At 40.3% G+C, this 17,685-nt stretch overlaps 1 protein-coding gene across 1 annotated transcript; it reads right to left on the bottom strand.

The window, feature by feature from the left end:
• Positions 1–260: 260 nt before the first annotated feature.
• hs3st1 (heparan sulfate (glucosamine) 3-O-sulfotransferase 1) lies at positions 261–5,493 on the bottom strand. Its single transcript, XM_089021545.1, has 2 exons — positions 5,313–5,493; positions 261–3,887 (listed from the first exon to the last, which is right to left on the bottom strand). Exon 2 carries the CDS (start codon positions 3,780–3,782, stop codon positions 2,856–2,858), a length of 927 nt encoding a protein of 308 aa, XP_088877671.1. The 5' UTR covers positions 3,783–3,887; positions 5,313–5,493; the 3' UTR covers positions 261–2,855.
• Between the last annotated feature and the right edge of the window lie 12,192 nt (positions 5,494–17,685).

Raw genomic sequence — 17,685 nt, 5'->3', positions numbered from 1 at the left:
AGATGGAGGACACTGATTTGCTGTCGCGACCCCTTGAAGGGAAAAGCCGAAAGGAAAAGAAGAAGAACCATGTGAATTTTCATTATCCATTTTTGCTGCTGTTTATTCTCATTAGTAAACCAGAGACTATACCAGTGGACAATAGACTGTTTGAAAAAGATTCATTAAGTCATGTCGTCCACTAGTGTTGGCAACAGTTTTAGGACTCTTGCAAAAGTTCTGGATTTTAGCACGCAAAAAAGGAAAGAAGACACGCTGCAAACAATATAACTCTTTAATGTAATATGAATTATTCATCTTAGAAAACTGTATTTACAGGCAATATGAGTTTAGCCGAATTTAGTACGAAATCACAGGAACGTATTTCATGAGTTTCCGACTGGGCTATGAGAGAAATATTTCATAAAAAGAGGCCCGGAACATTCCAAGTACCAAGACATGCTGGGTTGAAATTGCTAGAATGGGACACCTTGCATACATAGAAACATCATAAGGTGAACATGTTTGGATTTAGATTTTTTCCCCCCCGAAATTGATTGACTTATTCCTTTGTCACCTACAAATGAAATGCATTTTGTAGGTCATGTGATTTTTTATTTTTTTTTAAGAGCAGTAGTAGTACTCATTTCCTTGACGTACGGGCTGTTGAAAAGCTCAATGCATAAAAAAAACACACCAAGACATGTCAGCTCTTTACTAAATACAGTGTGTGACTGACCGTCATGATCGCCGAACAACCCTACTGGATCGTCTATCCATACAATCTGGCCAGAATTCACTTAAAATTTTATGACATTTCATTAAACATACACAAATTTAAAAAAAAAAGCTGCATTTGTTGATGCAAGATCAAAACATTGTGGCTGCTCATAATGAATATATATTGACTGCACACAAAATGTTTGATCTATTTTAGCTTTTGGATGAAATTTAAGGATGAACGTAAACAGGTGAACTTAACTAACTCAATGCCAGACATTCAAAAATGTGTCCACTCCTGTGCCAGGGTTTTTGTTATTTTCACTCAAATTCCAGGTCCCACAGAATATTGAGTTTTAGGACTACATAAACATTCAATGCAGTGTAAGAAAACTTAGACTTTCTTCTTTTATCAGAAAAAAATGTTAATTCCTAAATTATGTAGGTCTGGAGTTATATGAGCGTGAAATGAGGGCGGTTGTCCAAAATACAATGCAATACATACGTACAGGTATTGGTTTATATAGCGCTTTCACAACAGATGAAGCTGGAAAAAAGCTAACATGGAAAAATATGAAATGCTTTCCCCTTGTGGAAGGGTAAAAAACATTGCCAGAGGTCTGGCTAGCAAGCAAAAACCAAACCTGAACAAATTCCGGAATGGCGCTCGACGTCATATTTTCAATTCCCGAATAAATTTGGGGATGACAGTGAATGAGTTAATTATCCTCAACTTTGTTCAATTGTTTGATGTACGACTTGATGACACCATTTACTGTGCTCTAAAAAGTAGCTGGACCAGTACATTCAAAGGACGTCCACTTCTATGCCGATGACTTGTATGAATTTTGTGTCTTTCCCAATTTATCTCGATCCCTGTTGCAACCTGCTTCCGTCAGTGGTCACATCCCTCTGATGACATTCTCTTTCAAGCTTTGCAACGGTTGCACAATTGTTTTGTTGTTTAAGGTTCAAGACCCGTGACAGCTAAATGTGAACAGAGAGATGGAGAGGAATCTTAAATACCGGTTCAAAATGAACCAGGGAATTTGGTGGTCCATTCGTTTATCAAATGGCTGTTGTAAATTTTGCCATTCAACTTTTTGTACGAGAGCAGCAAGTTATGTAACAAATTAGTTAAAGACATGGACATGAGCATTCAAAAAGTTTTGAAAAGATCAACGTAATTTCCGTAAATGTGTACAAGGCGCACCCAAAAGCCTTCATTTTTTGTCAAAAGACGACCCTGCGCCTTATATGCCAGTGCGCTTTATATGTGAAGTAATATTGAGCCACAACAGGTCTCGCCTCAACTCTCAGCAGTCACCGACTCTATTTCCCCCATAGAAGAAGTACTGTTTAACCCCAGCATTTACTGTAGCGCCTTATAATGTGGTGTGCCTTATATTTTTATGTATTTATATATTATACTTGGAAAACGTTTTAAATTCATTGAAGGTGCGCCTTATAGTTCGGTGCGCCTTATATATGGAAAAAGTTTGAAAATACACCATTCAGTGGGCGTGCACCTTATACTCAAGTGCGCCTTATACACCGGAAAATACGGCAATTGGGGTATATAAACATGATCTCTTGCAAGAAATGAAAATCCTGCAAGAGACCCAAGCCGTCATAACTGACCCACAAACAACCAAACACTGTTCTAGTCCAATTTAATTTAAAACAGATTCTTTTCTTACAGACAGTGTATTGTAGGTGTTCAAATACAGTAAAGTCTCGTTATATCGATATTCAAGGGAGTCCGAAAAAATATCGATATAACCGGGACTATCGATATATCCGACCCTGTTTGCATGTAATTTTCTCCGTGCGTGCATAGAAATAGTATCGATATAACCGGGACTATCGATATATCCGATATCGATATAACGAGACTTTACTGTACCTGACATGTTTCGGCGTATACTTCCGCCTTCTGAACACCTACAATACACTGTCTGTAAGAAAAGAATCTGTTTTAAATTTGATATCAAGTAGACAGTATGAACTTAATACAACTACTGTTCTAGTCCATTATAGGTTCACCTTGAAATTTTCCCTGAAATTCGACGATCCCTAACTTTTTGTAAATCGTGTCGATCGTATAAAAATAGCGATGTGATCATCTACTCTGTTGGTATGAAAGTAGAAGTCTTTCATTTCCAGTTGAACGTTCGGCCTACCAGCTCAAAGAACTGGTGATTGGGCTGGTGGAAGAATTGGTAGAGTTTCTGCAGAATGTCAGGGGGCACACGAGGATGAGCCCTGCCCTTGGAATCGTGCAAGCAGCGCTCCCGACCGTCCTCCCGCAAACAATAAAATCCCTTGGTCTTGTTAAAGTAGAAGTTGGATGCGTTGATCTGCGGCTCCACTCTCAAGAAGCGCTCCACCTTCTTCATTTCAGGAAGTGGGTCGCGAATGAGCTGGTCGCCGTCCACAATGTGGATGCTCTCCAGCGGGAAGTACCGCAGCCAGTTTTGCATGTGCATGTAGTACAGACTGCGATTGAGTGCCTTGTAGCTCAGGTTGACCTCACCGTCCTTCACCAACACTGACTCAATGGGTTGGTAGTATTTGTGCTTCTGGAGACGGTTGTAGAAGACCTGCGTGTAGTCTGACAGTACGCGTTCCGTGGGATCCCTGAGGATGAGCAAAAGCTTGACATCTGGGTTCATCTGGTGGATCCGCTTGGGAACTTTGGCAGACGTAAAGTACGCGGGTGTTTTTTCCACGGTGATCTGATTGGGGTAGGCGAAGGGCATTTGGCTGCGGTACCAAGGTAAGCCCTTCTGGAAGTTGCTTTCCCAGTCAAAGTAGTGCACCTCGTTTTGGGCCGCTGCCACGGACCTGTGAAGGCTCAGCATCTCGATGAGTGCCCGCGTTCCACCTTTCCTGACGCCGATGATGATGATCCGCGGCAGTTGCTGCGCCGTCCCATTGGGGTGCTCCGCGGTGCCATTGTCGACTGACAAAAGGGCAGCGGGCGACCCCTCGCCGAGCGTCAGGGGCCCGGAGGAAGGGACAGTGGGGGACTGAATTGCCAAGAGCAGCAACCCAAGGAGCAGGCCCGCCATGAGTGACATCCTGACTCTGGAGGATTTCAGCCTGGCGAGAGTGACAAAACTGGATCCCACATTGAAAAGTGCCAATGGGAGGAGTGAAGAGCAAAAACAGTCAGGGCTTCTTCTCTGAAAGGAAGGACATACATTGTTTCTTGGGTAAACAAATTCATTCAAGGCAATAGTATAAAATCTAGAGCAGTGGTTCTTAATCTTGTTGGAGGCACTGAACCCCACCAGTTTTATACGCTCATTCACCGAACCCTTCTTTCAATGACTGTGCCCGCTAACTGCAGACTAGACTGAGGGTTGGACCTCTGTGGCGGAGGATCCACTAAACCCCTGAGACCGAGTCACCGAACCGCTCGGGTCCGATCAAACCCAGTTTAAGAACCACTGATCTAGTGCCTATAATCCATATTTCGCCCTGTAGTTTTGAAAACAAATGTAATTGTTTTACAAAGCACCAAACCATTTTACCATGAATAAATAAGGATACTCTCTCTTGAATAATAAACCACTGTGACCATCATACGGAGAGCGGATTAGCAAAGGGAGGGAAAGATGGATAAAATTAATCTAGACTAGGTGTGAAAATTTATACAGACGCTCCCCAGCTGAAGAACATTCAAGTTACGACATAACGTTACAAACAAATATTTTTACGGGTACTCTATGTCGAAAAATATTTGGACTGAGATTTAGTTAGATTTTGTATTGCGCCTCATTTTCCAACCGAGCTCCAGTAGGTGTGAATTTATTTATGGATTGGATTGGTTTGCCTTTTTTTTATTTGTTAGTGTCACAGTGCTCGAAGACAGCAACCCCTGCGACCCTAATGAGGAATAAGCGGTACAGAAAATGGATGGATGAGTGCCACAGTGGAGCAATTTACATTTCACAGCAGCAAAGTTATGAAAGGAAGATGTAAGGAATGAAAAAAGTAGAAAAACTACGACTGTTAGAGGATCTGTGTTTTATAATTCCCCGTTCACTGTTTGACTTAAATATACATTCCATACAAAATATAGCACTGAAACAATTTATGAACAAATTCACCGTACGAATGACCACTTGAAACGTATCTCGTTTATAAGGTGGGGAGCGTCTGTATGTCATTTTTTTCAGAATTTGTCTTACATTACATTTATACAAACACACACACATAATCACATAATTTTAATTAAAATCAAAAACATTGTGAGAGAAAGCCATGTCATTCATGAAATAAATAATTTCAATAATTTTATTGGGGAGCCCTTAAATATAGAAAAGCACAATACTTTCCCACTCTCCTAAAGGTACAAAAAAAACAATAAATAGTAACATAAAAAGTGAATAACAACAACAATAATGTCACTCATCATCATCGTCCAGATCATCTGATCAATGCACTTTTTGAAACCTGCTTTGATGCCACACACGCGTTGTAACACACGCATGCACAACAGGAAGAACTTGACGCACATTCACAAAAATCGTAGAGAAAATGTGCACGTGAAGGAAACAGTTTAGCACACAGGCTCATGAGTTCATTCTAAAAATAATTCCTACCTTTTTGGGTTTGCTAAAGGCCACGGAAGCAAGATATACTGTGAGACATCTTTCATGCAAACGATCCGCTTGTTTACGCACTCACGCCGAGTCGCGCGCGTCACCTACGCGGGTGGAGAGGGAGCCAGTTTGACCGGGCTCGAGAACCTCCTCTGGCGGAGTCTCAACACACTCAGTGCTCCTCCTCTATTCAATCACTGGGTCTCTCTCTCTCTTAGTCTCTTTTCTCTCTCTTAGTTCCTCTTCTCTCTCTTAGTCTCTCTTCTCTTTCTCTCTCTCTCTCTCTCTCTGTCGCTCTCTCTCTGTCGCTCTCTCCCTCTCTCTCCTGCTCTCTCTCTCACTCATGCTCTCTCTTTCTCTCTCTCTCTCTCTTAGTCTCTTTTCTCTCTTAGTTCCTCTTCTCTCTCTTCTCTTTCTCTCTCTCTCTGTCGCTCTCTCCCTCTATGTCGCTCTCTCCCTCTCTCTCCTGCTCTCTCTCTCACTCATCTCTCTCTCTCTCTCTCTCTCTCTCTCTCTCTCTCTCTCTCTCTCTCTCTCTCTCTCTCTCTCTCTCTCTCTCTCTCTCTCTCTCTCTCTCTCTCTCTCTCTCTCTCTCTCTCTCTCTCTTAGTACCTCTTCTCTCGCTTAGTATCTCTTCTATGTCTCTCTTTCTTTGTCTCTCTTTGTCTCTCTCTCTCTCTCTCTCTCTCTCTCTCTCTCTCTCTCTCTCTCTCTCTCTCTCTCTCTCTCTCTCTCTCTCTCTCTCTCTCTCTCCCTTTCTCTCTCACACTCTCTTACTCTCTCTCTATTTCTCTCTGTCTCTTTTCTCTCTCTCTCTCTCTTAGTATCTCTTCTCTCTCTTCATATCTCTTCTCTGTCTCTCTTCCCTAGTCTCTCTTCCCTAGTCTCTCTCTCTCTCTCTCTCTCTCTCTCTCTCTCTCTCTCTCTCTCTCTCTCTCTCTCTCTCTCAGTCTCTCTCCCTTTCTCTCTCACACTCTCTTACTCTCTCTCTATTTCTCTCTGTCTCTTTTCTCTCTCTCTCTGTATCTCTTCTCTCTCTCTATCTCTCTCTGTCTCTCTTCCCTAGTCTCTCTTCCCTAGTCTCTCTCTCTCTCTCTCTCTCTCTCTCTCTCTCTCTCTCTCTCTCTCAGTCTCTCTCCCTTTCTCTCATCTCTCTCTCTCTATTTCTCTCTGTCTCTCTCTCTCTCTCTCTTAGTATCTCTCTCTCTCTTCATATTTCTTCTCTGTCTCTCTCCCTCTCTCTCCCTAGTCTCTCTCTCTCTCTCTCTCTCTCTCTCTCTCTCTCTCTCTCTCTCTCCTCTCTTTTAATCTCTCTTCTCTCTAAAACACTAATGAGAGCAAACACTATTGAAAATCAATGATAGCTATCTATTTTTTTAATGCATTTCAATAAATTTCAGCACCTTACTAACAATAAACGCTTGTGACTCTCTGAAACTGATGACAATTGTAGTTAGTGTGTTGCCAGTTATGTTGTGTTGTGAATATTGTCAAAAGTGGTTGAGGACAGCAATCCCCATATGAAAGCATGAAAGGTCTTCGAGACTTTGCAGAATGAATATGAACGCAGATGCATGGAGACGGAAAATGTATGCAATCCATATGCCACGGGCAATCATCCATATTAAATACACTTACTTTCCACTTGCTTCGATAGGTACTGCTATATTGGACAGCAACAGGGTTAAACAATATTGGCAGTCAAGGGTCTGATGACAAACGAATCAATGAACTGAGGTGACTCTTATTTTGTGTTATTTTTCATCTATAACACTTTGGCGTGGCAGCCAGAAATAAGAGTTCATTCGCATGACAAGGGCGCATTTCAAAACCTTCCAGTCTGTCCCAAAATTAAATCCTCCATTGTTGTCCTGCAATCTTAACTCTTGTTTCGATGCCATCATCTCCAAGCCAAGAGTGAATCTCTGATATTTTTTTATGCAGTCACGTCATCATTTTGTTTACCCTTTAATCGCACAAAGCGAGATATCTTTGGACATTTGCCTTGAGAAGAACACGCACTACAGAGTGACCTTTGTGTTCTTCTGTTTGTATTAGTTGAAATATGCAACCCTGCAGCAAACACACTAGTTTATTTTATGCTCAGCTTTACACTCGAAGAGTGCTCATGGAGTGTTTGGGTTAAGTGAAGGTGGATGTTCTTGCAATGTTAACTTTTTCCTTTTTTCCATCAGTAAAATCAACTGGCTGTTCATTTTCAATTTGGGGGAATAAATAACAAAAGCTGGCAAGAAAAATGGCTAGCTTGGTCAATGTGGATACACTTAGAGGTGTACATGTACTTCCTTTTGTTGTATTGTATTGTATTGTATTGTATTGTATTGTATTGTATTGTATTGTATTGTATTAGCCTTGATCAGTCTCAGTGGAGAAATTTACATTTCACACCAGCAAAGTTATGGAAGGAACAGAAAAGGAAAGGAAGAAGTAGAAAAACAAAATACAGGAGCTGCTGTAAAGGCAGCCACTCTGACAGCGCCATCTTGAAGTCAAAAGAACAAAAACACTAAATAACAAATAATATGACAACACAAAGACACATACAGTCATTCAATCTTGAGCACTTTCTGCACCCTCTTTGTTGCATGAAGCAGTTCTAGACAAAAGAGGACAGGATCAAAGCGTCCTTTTTTTACCAGTGGATCAGGGACATCATGGTGAAATGTGCATGTCTGCGACAAGATAAATATTGAAAGCTGTAGCAACCATTGGACAGTACCCTTCTACACTTAAAGGACAACTGACGTCTCCGGACAAGTTGTGTCCATAATTTGTAAAATGGCTTCAAATGACTTCTATTGAGCGTATTTTACAAAGATTCCACCGCATATAGCTATATTTTACGTTTTAAGACTTGTTTTTGAGTTGGTGATGAGTCCGTACGTGACGTCACTGAAGGAACGCCCCTGACCGAAAAAAAAAGACACATTGTAGCAGTCCTTCCATCACGTCGATGTATTTTGCTGTACTTGTTTGGTCTGAAAACCTCATGTTGCACCAAAAAGCCGCCAGAAGAGGGCGACCAAGCTCCATGGAAGGAATTTATCAGCCTGTGGAAACGGGGTGATTAACTCCTCACAGGAGTCTGGACGCCATTTTCTGCCTCTTTTTTGGTGATCCATTTCCCCCCAATGTTGCCTCAAAATGGCATGGAATAAATTATTTAATCGATTGCAAACATGTACGCTTTCCTCTTCAGAACTATTTGAATCATATTCATAACTGGATGTGTAACAAGAAAGCATATTCTCCGAATCTGAAGCCATTGTTTTGATTCTCCAGCAATGCAAGACGTCTTGGCGTGACGTCACGAACTGGAGGCGGGACTTTCTGAAAATGTCCAGTTCGCAGCTCCATTTTTTGCAGATTTTGGACACTTTCAGTCATTTTTATTGGTGTTTTGCATTTGAATAAAAATATCATACTACGTGTTTTGGGTATTTTAGATGCTATAAAACGTTTTTCTGATGTCAGTTAGGAAACAAAAAAGTGATGTCGGTTGTCCTTCAATGCTTTACGGTGAAGGAAAATACAACAAACATAATGGGAAGATTATTTTGGCATTGATCACGACAGATTTTTATACTTGCGTGCAAAGTAAAAAACAGAAAATGATACCATATAGGGCGGCCCGGTAGTCGAGTGGTTAGCACACCGGCTTCACAGCGCAGAGGTCGCAGGTTCGCATCCCGGTGCGGCCTCCCTGTGTGGAGTTTGCATGTTCTCCCCGGACCCGCGTGGGTTTTCTTCAGGTCCTCCGGTTTCCTCCCACACTCCCAAAACATGCATGGCAGGCAGATTGACCACTCCAAATTGTCCCTAGGTGTGAGTGTAAGAGTGATTGTTCTACGTCTTTGCGTGCCCTGCGATTGGCTGGCAACCAATTCAGGGTGTCCCCCGCCTCCTGCCCGAAGACAGCTGAGATAGGCTCCAGCACCCCCCGCAACTCTAATGAGGAATAAGCAGTACAGAAAATGGATGGATGATACCATATAACTTGCTGAAACATCTGGAGCATATCAAAATTGTTAATTTTATTATTTCTTATGTGATAATCTGACCAAAGGCAGATGATGTTGTTTTCTTCCATTTCCAGAATGCTGTCAAACCAGATGTATGCACGCCTGTACTGTTCAACCGACAAAACCACTTTCTCCCCAATAAAACACTCCTCTTTGTTTTGTGTGAGTGGTTTTCAGGATGGCATTGTTATTCTGCAAGATGGAATTTCCTCCTCCTCTTCTTCCTCCTCCTCATCTTCATTATTACCATCATCAACTGTCATCATCATTGCCATCATCATCCGCCAGGAGTCAAGGGAACATATTAGTGTTGTGCTGCAAAGGAAGTAAGCAAAGAGGCTTCTGAGCAAGTCACGACAAGGCCATGAGTGCCCGGGGGAGATGAGAATAGACATGGATGCACGCTGGAGGCAAGTCAGGTAGGTAGGTTACGTATGTTGGTACTTCACATTATGCACATTTCAACTACAATCTGAAATATGTTTATTGGTACTGTATTTTCCGGTGTATAAGGCGCACCGGAGTATAAGGCGCATCCCCAATGAATGGTGTATTTCATTTTTTCCCATATATAAGGCCTATATGTAAGGCATATATAAGGACTATAAGGCTCACCTTCAATGAATGAAAAAAGTTCTCCAAATATTCTATATGAATATATAAAAGTGTTCAAAATGTAAGGCACACCACATTTTAAGGCACTACAATAGAGGCTGGGGTGACCACAACTTCTTATACAAGGGGAAATGGAGTTGTGTCTGATGACAGTTGCAAAACCTGTTGTGGCTGCTCAATATTACTTAACATATAAGTGCACCTATATATAGGGCGCAGGGTCATCATTTTATGAAAATCAAGGCTTTTGAGTGTGCCTTATACACCGGAAAATACGGGATTTTAATAGTCTGCATTTAGCTGCCAGTCAATTCAGGGTGTTCCCGTGCCTACTGCCTGAAAACGGCTGGGAAAGGCTCCTGCAACCCTCGTGAGGATGAAATGGACTGGAAAATTGATGGATGGATGGTATTTTAATCTGATTGATGACCACAAATGGGTACGTATCATCACAAAGGTCAGTAAAATGACATTATTATATAGTACAGTTTATGTCTTTAATTATAATAAAATAGCACATTTATTATACATAAAATAATGTATATTTTGTGATGTTTTCAGGCTTATTCAGTAGAAAATTGTTTTATGGGAACCTGGGAACGGATTACTCTCATTTTAATGGTTTCTTATGGGAAATTAATGTTTGGCAGACGAACTACAGTAAAGTCTCGTTATATCGATATTCAAGGGAGTCCGAAAAAATATCGATATAACCGGGACTATCGATATATCCGACCCTGTTTGCATGTAATTTTCTCCGCGCGTGCATAGAAATAGTATCGATATAACCGGGACTATTGATATATCCGATATCGATATAACGAGACTTTACTGTATTCTCCTTACACACACTTTCTGGGAACCAATTATGTTCGTGAGCTGAGGTATCACTGTAATCGTAAAGCTGTATGAAAATGCAAAAAAGAGGAGTAATGTGGATCATGTAGTATATTTTTTTAATTGTTTTTACTATTCAACCTTTTAAAAGCTATTTAGCAATTAAACAAATAGATTGTGAAATACACTCCAGCCAATAAGCATCTGCTTTATTGGCAACGCTACTCATCTGTAAGTGTAAACATCATTTCTACTCAGGAGTTGGATACAGCACTTCATGTGGGTTAAGCCACCATGGGATGACTATTTATAACAAACACACACACACAGCAAAATAAAAAAAAAAGGTAAGCGGAATCTGTGTGTGTCAGTAATTACTGCAGAGGTGCAAATCCTTGGAAATGGCCTTCATTATATATATGCACGCTGTAGCTAAGAAGTGAGGATAATGACTAGTGGGGGATTAACCCGACTTGCCACCAGCCAGCTTGCCCATTCCACTGCTTCCATCCTTTGCCTGGATGGCAGCAACCCCTCATCCCCCCACCTAAAAAAAATAAAATAAAGCTTGCCGAAGGCAGTTTTGATCAGCGTGTGATGTGATGCTGTGTGACAGGCCTCAGATGTGTGCATCTACTGTCGTTTTTTCCCACTACTTCCCCCCCAAAAATACTTACACTCAGGGGATTAACCGTAAACTTCTTGACATAGTTGCAGTTGAAATATTTTACTAGACTGCTCTTCATCTATATTGGATACTCCGTGTGCATGTGGAGGTGTGAATCAAACAGTTTTCGGGTATACAAAAATAAGGATACGTGGCTGTGTGGCGTAAATAGCGTTTTGGAAAATCCACTGGACTGTGGTTTCGGAAGTCATTCAAAGCCACTTTCCGTTCGATAGACATCATATTTGTTTTGAAGGAGGAAAAAAATGTATAGTACTTGAAGTGACAAATGCTGTTTTACAAATCACATACAAATCAGTCTTTTTTCCACTGGATTATGTTGGCGAGTGGCTGTGCTTCAACTTTCCAGAGTTGAATGTTGCTAAAAAATGTGTCTGTTTGCTGTTAACGCAGGCAAAAAGTAGAATGATGGGTAATAACTTCCTTGTCAGCAAATAGTGGGTTTTATCGTCTTTGTTCGTGAGATCCCGGGTGCAGTTGGTTTGTTATGGAGGATGAATCAAAGCCACATGAGTCTTATGAGGCTCTGTCTGAAAATCGGAAACGCGTGAAATAGTTGTATTAAGTTCATCCTGTCTACTTGATATCTAATTTAAAACAGATTATTTTCTTCCAGACAGTGTATTGTAGGTGTTCAAATACCTGACATATTTCGGCGTATATATGGAAGGCGGTATACGCCGAAAACATGTCAGGTATTTGAACACCTACAATACACTGTGTAGAAGAAAATAATCTGTTTTAAATTAAATTATATGTGTGAAATAGCTCGGACTTTTGTGTTCTCGATCAATGTGATGGCGTATGGGTGGTGGCGGGCACGCTAGAATGGAATACTACAAACCAGAAATATATCATGCTATAATTATCAAAGCTGCATTTTGTGATAAGTAAACCACAATGCACACCAAGAAGGAGGGACACGACGACATAACTGTGTGTCATTGGGAAAATGTTGGAGCTAATTGGAAGTCCACGAAGGGATCTGAGAAAGACCAGCTGTCATCCAAACGTCTGCTGGGAAGAGAAAGAAAATCAATGGTCATAACTGCTCAATAACAGAGCACCCGCAGAGAAGCAGTGAAAGGGTGACACATTGGTTCACACATCCGCTTCAAAGTGCAGAGGATATTCTTCCTGTGTGGAGGTTGCATGTTGTCTCTGTGCCCATGTGGGTTTTCTCCGGGTACTCTAGTTTCCTCCAAAAACATAAACGGCATGTTAATGGAACTCTCAAAAATTGTCCCTATTTGCGATTGTGAGTGATTCAGTGCTATATTTTTTATATAATGTATATTTAAGGCTTATATAAGTATGTTTAAGGTTTATATAAGTTTGTTTAAGGCTTGTATAAGTAAACTATTGGTTTGTACTGAAAAATAAAAAATTAATAAAATACAGTAAAGTCTCGTTATATCGATATCGGATATATCGATAGTCCCGGTTATATCGATACTATTTCTATGCACGCACAGAGAAAATTACATGCAAACAGGGTCGGATATATTTATAGTCCCGGTTATATCGATATTTTTTCGGACTCCCTTGAATATCGATATAACGAGACTTTACTGTATATGCCATATAAAATATGTACATTGTACAACTGGAGAGAATAGTACATATGTTATTACAAAAATGTTCGTATTTAACGTTGTTCGTAACTCAAATGTACGTAAGTAGGGAAGTGTCTGTAGCGTGTAAATAAAGTACAAGAAAGATTAAACTGAGTGTGGGAGAAACCAATGGTAGACTTAAACACACTGAGAACTTCATACTTGAATAAATAAGAACATAGGAAAAATAAAAGCAACAGCAAAAAACAGAGAAAATAGAAACCGAACAAGAGTAATAAGAGAGTGTCTTGACAAAATGGACATGAACAATGGCCTGAGCAAGTCAAATCATCTAACAGTATGACATCAGGTCCATGATGGTCCATCAAATAGTGCCAGTAATTGTGACGTCAGATAGATGTATGACAAAAAAAATAAAAAAAAATAAAAAAAAAAACAGGAATGCCTGATCACGCCTCATTTCAGAGCTGACACTGCATCATTTGCAAACTTGTGACTCTGAAAAGTCTTGAGGCTTTGATTTCAGTTCATGAAAAAACAAAAACAAAAAATGCTGCGTTTCCTCTTTTTGTTCACTTCCCTTACAAGCGGTTGCACCCAAAATTGTAAAAAAAAAATATGAACCCATCACTCATTTAAAATGCATTTCTGTACACATTGTAAAACACATCATTCAATGACCAGCGGCATGGACTTGCTTATCACTGGTGAAGGTTACATGAATATGTCACTCCTTGACATTTAAAGGACAACCGCCGTCACTTTTTTGTTTCCTAACGAACATCTGAAAAACGTTTTATAGCATCTAAAATACCCAAAACACGCAGTATGATATTTTTAGTCAAATGCAAAACACCAATAAAAATGACTTAAAGTGTCCAAAATGTGCAAAAAATTGAGCTGCGAATTGGGCATTTTCAGAAAGTCCCGCCCCCAGTTCGTGACGTCACACCAAGACGTCTTGCATTGCTGAAAAATCACAACAATGGCTTCAGATTCGGATAATATGCTTTCTTGTTACACATCCGGTTATGAATTTGATTAAAATAGTTCTGAAGAGGAAAGCGTACATGTTTGCAATTGATTAAATAATTTATTCCGTGCCATTTTGAGGCAACATTTGGGGGAAATGTATCACCAAAAAAGAGGCAGAAAATGGTGACCAAGCTCCGTGTGAGGAATTAATCAGCCCGTTTCCACAGGCTGATAAATTCCTTACATGGAGCTTTGTCGCCCTCTTCTGCCTCTTTTTGGTACAACACAACATTTTCAGACCAAACAAGTACAGCAAAATGCATTGACGTGATGGAAGGAATGCTACAATGTGTCCTTTTTTCGGTCAGGGGGCGTTCCTTTAGTGACGTCGTCACAACGTAAAATATAGCTATATGCGGTGGAATCTTTGTAAAATACGCTCAGTAGAAGTCATTTGAAGCCATTTTACAAATTATGGACACAACTTGTCCGGAGACGTCCGTTGTACTTTAATGTTCAATTGAAACCTGACTCTGTGTTCATTTGTGGCGACTGCCAACAGTCAGCCAGCGATGCATTTAGGGAAGAATCGAGAAGAAATGGTATCCTAGCAACAGAGCCACATATCCCAACTTGTGTACAGTTATTATGTGCATGTGTGTGAGTCTCCGTAGAGGAAGTCGCAATGAGAATACAAAAGCGTGGCCCCCGATTCTTCCACTTTTCCCCCCTTCCAATGCCATTCGATGTCCCTGTGCACTCCCCTCCGACCGCCGCGAGGTTGTTGGGGTTCGCTGTGCCCGTTGACCTTTTACTCGTGGCAAAAAAGGTTCACATTCCCGGTGCTCATGCTTTACAAGCGTTTGTACGGGGGGCTGGCGGGGGGCTTGCAAAGTCTCCTTTCCCGACGAGTGGAATGAATGAGAAGAATGGATGGAAGGCATCCAACTAGTCCTGAGAGGGAAACAGTGCGCTGTTTCCTCGCCTCTAATTGAATTACTGATGGGACCCCTTGGAAAAGCTCTTGTTTTACACAAGCCTCCTTTCAGCTTGATTTATGACGTTCATAGTCAACCTCATGGGAGGTTTTGGTAAACACTATCAGCTTTGGGTCTCTTGGTACAATGTTTTGAAGTGCTTTTACCATATTCAGACCTTGCACAATGACGATAGGATGATTGAATTAAAATATTCATCCTGCGTCTTGTTATTGAATCTAAATGGAATCTCTTCATCTTGTTCTGGAATTGGTGCTGGCTGAGTGAGGATGCTTTGTAAAAGGAAAAATGATGAAAGCCAGGCATCACTAGTTGAACATGCAAATACGATTTGCTCATATCATTACAAAACCAAATTACAAAGGCTTGTACAAAGCACAATGTATCTCTTGACATCGCTCATGTATACCCATACAAGTGGATGAAAGCGTATTTTGATTATAGTACATACCTGTCAACCTTAGCTAACAGCTTCCCTTATAGATTATTGCAATACCCATGTACGCCGTACATGATTTTGAAATGATAAAAAAAACAAACGCTAACAGCAGTGTCTGAAACTCATGACAAAAAATTAGCGGACACCAGGGCAGGCAACTTTTCAGAGTTGTCTGCCGTGACAGACCAGGGCAGACAACTCTGAAAAGTTGCCTGCCCGGCCATAAAGTTACCTGCCTGATTTTTTACAACTTGGAACACAATAAGACGACTAATTGCAACAAAAAAAAATCATTGTTGCAAAGCATTAAGGATTGATAATCAGAATACAGTAAAGTCTCGTTATATCGATATCGGATATATCGATAGTCCCGGTTATATCGATACTATTTCTATGCCCGCACGGAGAAAATTACATGCAAACAGGGTCGGATATATCGATAGTCCCGGTTATATCGATATTTTTTCGGACTCCCTTGAATATCGATATAACGAGACTTTACTGTATATAACAGAACAACACTTATACACTTATTATAACACAATTATGTAATTGATGTACCTACCACAAATGCTCCCTTGCTTAATTTGTCGTAAATATCCTTTGCTGATGATTGTGCTCCAGTTGTCGTTTGTCCATACACTTCCCGGCAGGTTGCACAATGCAATATTTGTGTTGCGTCATCTGCTGCAAGCCACGTAAACTCCTCTTTCCACGATGCTCTCAGTGTACGTTTACGTTTTGTAGCGTCATAAATTTTGTTAGCTTCTTTTGAGTTTCTCTTCCGGGGATAAGGTTTTGGTTTGATTCCTAACCACTTATCCATTTTTCTTGTGTTCTCTGGGCGTCTACTTTTGAAAATGATATGCAAATGCGCGACCTGATAACGCTCGGGAAAGTCCGGGTGCGAAGTTATTCAGTGCAGGCTTCTGATTGGATGCCGAGTATGTCAATTGCCAAACGAACCGAAATTCCGAAATTTCAAACTGAACTAATATTTCGAAATCGGAATAAAGCAAACGTTTGATTAGAAAAAAAAATTTTTTTTTTTTTTTTTTTTCTGGAAAAAGTTGTCGGCCACTCGGGCAGAGAGGTTCTGGAAGTTGTACGCCCGCCGTAAAAGTTACACGCCTCGGGCATCTGGGCAGACGTTCTTTCAAACACTGCTAACAGACAGTTGGCTGTCATCAATTGAGACGAACTGGATTTGAGTCAAAATGGACTTTGTGAGATTAGTTCACAATATAAAAAAAGCATCCAGTATAATAGTTGTCATACGCCGTACATTATTTGGAAAGCTAAAAAAAATACATGTATAAAATACGGGGAAAATGTAAAAGTTGACAGGTATGCTCTACCCAGTGTGTAAGCTTGTAAAATAAAGCTTCACCAATCATTCGAAAATTACTGAAAATGGTTCGATTCATAGCCTTAACTAACACACAAAATCAGAACATATATGGCTTCACATAAATGTATGGCCAACACATGGTGGAAGAACAAAAATAATCTCAAGTATCCCCAAGAGAGTCCAATAATTAATTGAAAAATAATGACAACACACAGTGAATAGTGTAAAGACTGTTAATTTGGTCCAGGCTGGTAATTTTCACAACATTTATTAATTGTTTTGTGCTACAAGGAATGTTTCAATTTACATTTTGACATGTTTCACTACATTTAATGGTGGAAATTGGATGACTACTGATGCTCCCCAACGTACAAACAAGATCTATTCCGAACGGCTGTTCGTCATGTGAATTTGTTCACAAGTTGCTTCAGTGCTATTTTGTGTATAGTATGTTTAAAGGACAATCGACGTCTCCGGACAAGTTGTGTCCATAATTTGTAAAATGGCTTCAAATGACTTCTACTGGGCGTATTTTAATAAGATTCCACCACATATAGCTATATTTTATGTTTTAAGACTCGCGCTGAACATTCAGGAAGTCTTGTTTTTGAGTTGGTGACGAGTTTTGGGTATTTTAGATGCTATAAAATGTTTTTCTGATGTCAGTTAAAAAACAAAACGTCGTTTGCCCTTTAAGGCTTACATAAGTATGTTTAAGGTTTATATAAGTATGTTTAAAGGACAACCGACACAATTGTTTCCTAACCGACATCAGAAAAACGTTTTATAGCATCTAAAATACCCAAAACACGCAGTATGATATTTTTAGTCAAATGCAAAACACCAATAA

The sequence above is a fragment of the Hippocampus bargibanti genome, linkage group LG02 (genome assembly GCF_051943395.1).
Source record: "Hippocampus bargibanti isolate YZ-2025 linkage group LG02, ASM5194339v1, whole genome shotgun sequence".
In the NCBI taxonomy this organism is placed as follows: Eukaryota; Metazoa; Chordata; class Actinopteri; order Syngnathiformes; family Syngnathidae; genus Hippocampus; species Hippocampus bargibanti.
This window is presented reverse-complemented; position numbering and strand designations above follow the sequence as displayed.